The sequence below is a fragment of the Triticum aestivum genome, chromosome 7A, assembly GCF_018294505.1.
Source record: "Triticum aestivum cultivar Chinese Spring chromosome 7A, IWGSC CS RefSeq v2.1, whole genome shotgun sequence".
NCBI lineage: Eukaryota > Viridiplantae > Streptophyta > Magnoliopsida > Poales > Poaceae > Triticum > Triticum aestivum.
In genome coordinates this window covers 545,328,424-545,336,248 of record NC_057812.1, presented here as the reverse complement: position 1 = coordinate 545,336,248, position 7,825 = coordinate 545,328,424, and the positions used below count along the sequence as shown (strand labels likewise).

The 7,825-nt window shown below is 47.6% G+C and overlaps 1 protein-coding gene and 1 non-coding gene across 2 annotated transcripts; both read right to left on the bottom strand.

Annotated features, from left to right (window-relative positions):
* Positions 1-250: 250 nt before the first annotated feature.
* TRNAF-GAA (transfer RNA phenylalanine (anticodon GAA)) lies at positions 251-323 on the bottom strand. The gene has a single exon. It is a non-coding gene; the product is annotated as a tRNA-Phe (tRNA).
* A 103-nt stretch (positions 324-426) lies between these two features.
* Positions 427-1,370, bottom strand: LOC123154821 (uncharacterized). The gene has a single exon (XM_044573449.1). It carries the CDS (start codon positions 1,310-1,312, stop codon positions 662-664), a length of 651 nt encoding a protein of 216 aa, XP_044429384.1. The 5' UTR covers positions 1,313-1,370; the 3' UTR covers positions 427-661.
* Between the last annotated feature and the right edge of the window lie 6,455 nt (positions 1,371-7,825).

Genomic DNA, 7,825 nt, shown 5'->3' with positions numbered 1-7,825 from the left:
GGATATGTTACAAAAGGACTCGCACAAAACTGTAGCACTCTCTTTTTTAGAGATTGAAGTGTTTGCAAATATTTGAATACATGTGCAACATGATATTTGAGCATAGGAGATTAAAGTGGAAGAATCATTGTTAGCAGAAGCAACATGTGAGCACGGATCGAAACAAGTGATATTTACTTTGACAACTTGTGATGTAAACCACCTTTGTCTTCAACAATACCGAGATTACGGAGGTAAAAAAAGAATATTGTGCGGTGAGCGTGGATCGAACACGCGACCTTCAGATCTTCAGTCTGACGCTCTCCCAACTGAGCTATCCCCGCTTTATGTTGTACGTTGGTCTAGTGGTCTAGTGATCTTCAAATTTTTCTGCTCAGGCAGGCCCCAGAGTCTCAACGTAGCAGCGAATAGTCAATGTACATCGGCAATACGCATCTCTTGGAACTCTATACCATAGACTTTTTGCTATATATTTACACGTACGTGACAATGTTCTTCTTACATGGAAGAAAGAAAATCTAAGACCTGTGAAATAATCGTAAAAGTCCATAAAATACACACGCGGTTTAGGCAGTACATACTACGGAATAGTCCCGTTGGCTCATTAGCAAATTGTGTAATCAACCTGCAAATCTTCCTTTGGGAGAAAAGCTTTGCGGCATCAACCTCCAAGAACCAGCTCGAGAATGACGCGCTCCAACTCACTCTCGTCCCTCTTTGCGCGGTAGATCTGCAGCGCCGCATCCTTGACGGAAGCGAACGGATCGGTGCTCGAGCCGTCGCCGGCGGCACGGCTCCGGCGAGCGATCTCTCTGACGCAGGCGACGTGCAGGTACACGGTCTTGCAGGTGGAGCGGTAGAACCAGGTCCTGCCCCTGCCTCTCTCCCGGCAGCTGCTGCACCGGTGAGACGCCTCCTTCCGGAGCTCGAGCGTGAGCTCCTCCTGGGGGATCGCCAGCGGCAGCGCCGCGCAGCACGGGTGGAGGTCCATGCCCTTCTTGGCGGCGCAGTGGTAGTGCAGCCCGAGTACCTTCCCGCCGCAGGCGCCACATGTCCTGCCGCCGTCGTCGCCGTAGCGGAGCTGGAGCTCTCTGCCCTTGAGCAATGGGTGCGCCAGCGTGGCCTCTGCGAGGGCGCAGTCGCTGTGGAGGTCGAAGTCACAGGGCCGGCACGTGTACCGGTCCCCGGCGCCTAGCTCCTTGCAGACGTCGCACTGGAACTCCGCCGCGCCGGCGGCCGTCAGCTTCAGCTTGTGCTCCGGGTGGGCGGGGTGGGAGATCTCCGCAGGTGCATCCTTGGAGAGAATAGTCATGGTTTTCGTCCCCAGGCGCTCGGCTTCTCGTGTTTAGATATGATGATCGGAAATTTGGAGTTCCTTGCGGTAATGAAACAGGAGATGTTAAAACAGAGAGAAGTTATTTATAGCCAAGTAAGCACGCCGAACCAAGAGTATAGACAAGTGTATGTGTCTAAGTCTTTGTGGAAACAAAAATATGAATATTAGAACATGAAGACAGTGTATGTATCTATCCTAGTAAGCGTGTTCCTACCGGGAAATGAAAAGTAAGCGCGCTCTTAACAGTCTGCCTGAAGAAGTTAATCATGTTTTATCATCATGTTTTATCTGTTTTAGCTGGTCTAACAAGCAAAACAACATATAGTTGAACCTGAACCATGCATATATATGTCAACTTTGACTCGCCCAAATGGTAGTTGTGGATAGGATGGTCTGGCCTATTGCTCTTTCCTTGTGCTTATTTCGCTTTAGGGGGTTGGTTTACAGAGACAACTTTTATAACTTCTTGGTATACCCATGGATTGGCTAGTTTCTATTTGGAAGGTTGTAATTTCTTAACCGCAACAGTTTCTACCCCTGCCAATAGTTTAGCACACTCTTTGTTGCTACTATGGGGGCCCGAAGCACAAGGAGATTTTAGTCGTTGGTGTCAATTAGGCGGTCTATGGACTTTTGTAGCTCTTCACGGGGCTTTTGCTACCGATTATCTGGTACTACATCTGTAGTGCTGATTATTAGAGATTTGTAGCTAAGTAAGCACACCGGCCAAATGTATGTGTCTCTGTCTCAAAAGTCGTTAGTGTTCTTAATCTTATTCATAATTGTTGGATGTAGAAGTTTCTAGCTGGTCTAACAAGCTTATAAAGATTATACAGTTGAACCTGAACCAGGCATGTCATATTTGACTCGTCCACTTTCCTAATTTCTAGGTCTGGATTTGAATAGCTACTAGTGTTGGTGATGAGCTGATCCCGAATAAATAAATGAAGGGGATATCTATCTGTCCAAGTAAGCGCGTTCCTAGCTGGAAAAAAAGGTAAACGCAGTTCTAACTGTCAGTCTGAAGAAGTTAATTTATCACCATGTTCTTACATGTTTTAGTTGGTCTAACAAGGAAGATGACGCGTATAGTCCTTTTTTGTAAAAGAGCGCCTCATAATCGACGGGCACACCGTACACCACAAAAAGAGTAGTGCCATAGAATCTGAAAAAAAAATCCTAAAAATATGCATGCGCAACAAAGAGTCTAACCATCTAAACTATGCTTACTTCGCAGCAAGAGGACATACCCCTCCTTTCCGGTTTATAGAGTTCAAATCTGAAATCTCATCAACCAAGGCACATGGTGAGTGAAGGAATGTATCTGGTGCTTTACAGAACTACCCAAACTGAAGCACACAAGGAGTATAGTTGAATCTAAACCATGCATGCATATGTTTTTTATGAACCATGCAAAAGAATCTGAGCACAAACGATGTCGAACTCAAGTACTCCCTTCATTTACAAATACAAAATGTTTTGAATATTTTAATATGAACTACTTACGGATCGAAGTGAATGAACGAACAAATCATTTTTAAATTTTCTTTATGTATTTTGAAATTTAATGTAGCAAAGGGTGCACGTGAGCTCGAGCTCACAAACTCTATGCACTGGCAATTGCCCATGAAACATGTCAATCTGCTTCTTATGAGCTCGAGCTCACATCATTCTGCTTCTTATGCTTGGCAATCTCTTTGTCATAAGTCTGTCTATCCATCACCCTTTCATAGTTTTGCTCATGAAACATGTTCAAAATTTTGTCAAGCACATAAATTCAGTTCACTAGTTAAACTAAACTCAATTAAAACAAAACTTTGATTAACTAGTTAACTAGTGAACACCTACAAGATTTGACTAAAAAAATCAGTTAAATAGCTAACTAGTGAACACCTATAAGGTTCAGTTAAAACAAAAGGTCAATTTACTAGTTGAATAGTGAACACCTACAAGTTTTGATAAAAAACAAAAGTGAGTTAACTAGTGAACACCTACAAGATTTGGTTAAAACCAAAAGTCAGTTAACTAGTTAGCTAGTGAACACCTGCAAGATTCAGTTTTTTTTTGTGGGGTTCTGCAAGATTCAGTTAAAACCAAAAAGTCAGTTAACTAGTTAGCTAGTGAACACCTGCAAGATTCAGTTAAAACCAAAAGTCACTGAACACCTACAAGATTCCGTTAAAACCAAAATTTAGTTAACGAGTTAGCTAGTCAGCACTACAAGATTCGGTTAAAAGTGAAAGTTAGTTAACTAGTTAACTGCTAAACACCTAGAAGATTTAGTAAAAAAAGTAAATTCAGTTAACTACTAACTAGTCAGCACCTACAAGATTCTCTCGCTATCTCGTCCTTGTCTTTTCAAGAAGGCATTGTGTGTCGACGGCGAGGGTAAGCGGCGTTGGCGGCGGCGCAGAGGTGAGAGGGCGCGAGAGTGAAGGAGCAGCGAGAGAGGAGTGTGAGGCCAACTTTACCACGCGACCTCAAACGGACGTCCGTTTTTTCCGAATTATGTCCGTTTGAGTAGAGATTTGGGGTCGTGTCCGGGCGTGTCCTGAGATGCGGTGGCCGTGCGCCCAGCGCGCGGCCGCATCCGTTTGCCCCGTCCTGTCCGCGTCTATTTAAAAAAAGAGCAACGTTTCAAATGTCAAGCCCTAGTTCACGGCCCCAGTTCATCACGCCGGCAACAAAGCCAGCGGCCTACACGTCCATCGCCAGCGGCCGGCAACACAGCCAGCCTCCAAAATGAATAGTTGTCCTCGCCGGCAACACAGCCAGCGGCCGGCAACATAGTCGGCCTCCAAAATGAATGTTTTCTCGTCGGCACACTGTCAGCGGCCCAGCGGGCGAGCGACACCCATGCCAGCCTCCAAAAAGAACGGCCACGCCGATCGGACGACCTAGTTCAGGCCTTCGGCGTCGAGCATCTCCTTTTGCCTGGCCTCGAACCAGGCCCTCGTCTTGTCGCTCATTTTCGACAAGTCCACGCTCATGATCGTAAGGGCCACCTCCTTCGCTTTGGTGGCGGCATTGGTGGCCTCGATGTCGAGCTGCCTCTGCCTGGCCTTGACGTTGTCGGCCTCGATGTCGAGATGCCTTTGCCGGGCGGCCTCTTCCATGTCGAGCTGCCTTTGCCGGGCCGCCTCCTCCATGTCGATCTTCCTCTTCTTGGTCGCCTCCTCCATCTCAAGCTTCTTTCTTTGAAGGTCTAGGTATTGCTTCATTTGCTCGTCCTTGCTTTGCCGCTTCTTCTTGTTCCTCACATCCTTTTGAGACATCATGCCATGCAAAGTGTCATGCAATGCCATGGATGAGGCATCACGTATGTCATCAACCTTGGAGTTGGTCTTGCCCCTCGGCCTCTTCAACGCCTCGCCATCTCTACCTCCGACGAACTTGGCCGTCTTCAGTCCTCTCTTCCTTTGTAGTTCACGGTATTGGCCCTTGAACTTAGGATAATTGTTGATGAGCGTCCAACAATGCGTAAGAGTGAATGGCTTGTCATTGTGCCGGGCCTTGAATGCCTTCAAAGATTGAAATACCTACAACACATGATCAAAAAGAAGTGAACATGCAAACATATACAAGGCCGAAGTCTCATGGCCGTAGTAAGGAAAGGGCTAGGAAGAGGAGAGCATACCGTGTCCCCAACGCCGAGACCACTCACGGGTCGTGCTTGAACGCTCTCAAATGCGGCTTGATACTTGTTGCACTCTTATTGGATGAACAATCATCTCTTTTGAATCGAGCCGATGCCACGGTTGCTTGTAATTTGGTAGGGCTCGAACATCTTCCTTTCATTGAATGTTTTGTGGACTCTCGTCCAAAAAATAATGCCCTTTTGTTGCGCGCCGGTCCTCGAATCTTGGCTAATCTCCATCCAAGCTTGGCAAATCAACTTGTCTTTATCTTGTGTGTATGAACCCGTGCGAATGCTCTTTCTCTTCTTTTGTGCTTCCGCTCTTTGGGTGAGCTCGTCGATGAACAATGGCTCGCCACTAATATCAACGTCATTGCCTTCTTCTTCATCACCATCACCTTCGACATAGATGTCATCATCCTCATGCCACGAGTCACCATGGTCGTAGTCAGCACGGTCGTCGGCCTCTTCATTGGGCACGTACTGGGCACGACCATCCTGACTTTGGGTCTCCTCGGGGTCGTAGGCACGGCCATGCCCACCCTCGAAGATCACGTCCTCCATGTACTGGTTGTAGATGTTGGAAATATGCCCTAGAGACAATAATAAAAATATTATTATTATATTTCCTTGTTCATGATAATTGTCTTTTATTCATGCTATAACTGTATTATCCGGAAATCGTAATACACGTGTGAATACATAGACCACAATATGTCCCTAGTGAGCCTCTAGTTGACTAGCTCGTTGTGATCAACAGATAGTCATGGTTTCCTGGCTATGGACATTGGATGTCGTTGATGACAGGATCACATCATTAGGAGAATGATGTGATGGACAAGACCCAATCCTAAGACTAGCATAAAAGATCGTGTAGTTCATTTGCTAGAGCTTTGCCAATGTCAAGTATCTCTTCCTTTGACCATGAGATCGTGTAACTCCTGGATACCGTAGGAGTGCTTTGGGTGTATCAAACATCACAACGTAACTGGGTGACTATAAAGGTGCACTACAGGTATCTCCGAAAGTATCTATTGTTTTATGCGGATCGAGACTGGGATTTGTCACTCCGTGTAAACGGAGAGGTATCTCTGGGCCCACTCGGTAGGACATCATCATATGCGCAATGTGACCAAGGAGTTGATCACGGGATGATGTGTTACGGAACGAGTAAAGTGACTTGCCGATAACGAGATTGAACAAGGTATCGGTATACCGACGATCGAATCTCGGGCAAGTAACATACCGATAGACAAAGGGAATTGAATACGGGATCGATTGAGTCCTTGACATCGTGGTTCATCCGATGAGATCATCGTGGAACATGTGGGAGCCAACATGGGTATCCAGATCCCGCTGTTGGTTATTGACCGGAGAACGTCTCGGTCATGTCTGCATGTCTCCCGAACCCGTAGGGTCTACACACTTAAGGTTCGATGACGCTAGGGTTATAAAGGAAGCTTGTATGTGGTTACCGAATGTTGTTCGGAGTCCCGGATGAGATCCCGGATGTCACGAGGAGTTCCGGAATGGTCCGAAGGTAAAGATTTATATATAGGAAGTCCTGTTTCGGCCATCGGGACAAGTTTCGGGGTCATCGGTATTGTACCGGGACCACCGGAAGGGTCCCGGGGGCCCACCGGGTGGGGCCACCTGCCCCGGGGGCCACATGGGCTGTAGGGGGTGCGCCTTGGCCTACATGGGCCAAGGGCACCAGCCCCAAGAGGCCCATGCGCCTAGGGAACCCTAGAGGGAAGAGTCCTCAAGGGGGAAGGCACCTCCGAGGTGCCTTGGGGAGGATGGACTCCTCCCCCCCCTCTTGGCCGCACCCCAAAACCCATCTAGGGCTGGCCGCCGCCCCTAGGGGGTGGGAAAACCCTAAAGGGGGCGCAGCCCCCTTCCCCCCTATATATATTGAGGCATGGGGCTGCCCATAATACGCGATTTGATCTCTCGTTGGTGCAGCCCTGCCCCTCTCCCTCCTCCTCTTCTCCCATGGTGCTTGGCGAAGTCCTGCGGGATTGCCACGCTCCTCCACCACCACCACGCCGTTGTGCTGCTGTTGGATGGAGTCTTCCTCAACCTCTCCCTCTCTCCTTGCTGGATCAAGGCGTGGGAGACGTCACCGGGCTGTACGTGTGTTGAACGCGGAGGTGCCGTCCGTTCGGCACTTGGTCATCGGTGATTTGAATCACGACGAGTACGACTCCATCAACCCCGTTCACTTGAACGCTTCCGCTTAGCGATCTACAAGGGTATGTAGATGCACTCTCCTTCTACTCGTTGCTGGTCTCTCCATAGATAGATCTTGGTGACACGTAGGAAAATTTTGAATTTCTGCTACGTTCCCCAACAGTGGCATCATGAGCTAGGTCTATTGCGTAGATTCTTTGCACGAGTAGAACACAAAGTAGTTGTGGGCGTTGATGTTGTTCAATATGCTTACCGTTACTAGTCCAATCTTGTTTCGACGGTATTGTGGGATGAAGCGGCCCGGACCGACCTTACACGTACTCTTACGTGAGACAGGTTCCACCGATTGACATGCACTTGGTGCATAAGGTGGCTAGCGGGTGCCAGTCTATCCCACTTTAGTCGGAACGGATTCGATGAAAAGGGTCCTTATGAAGGGTAAATAGCAATTGGCATATCACGTTGTGGTCTTGCGTAGGTAAGAAACGTTCTTGCTAGAAACCCATAGCAGCCACGTAAAACATGCAACAACAATTAGAGGACGTCTAACTTGTTTTTGCAGGTTATGCTATGTGATGTGATATGGCCAAGAAGAATGTGATGAATGATATGTGATGTATGAGATTGATCATGTTCTTGTAATAGGATTCACGACTTGC

Coding starts and splice junctions, on each gene's coding strand:
- LOC123154821 (XM_044573449.1), bottom strand. CDS start 1,312: ATGACTATTCTCTCCAAGGATGCACCTGCGGAGATCTCCCACCCCGCC.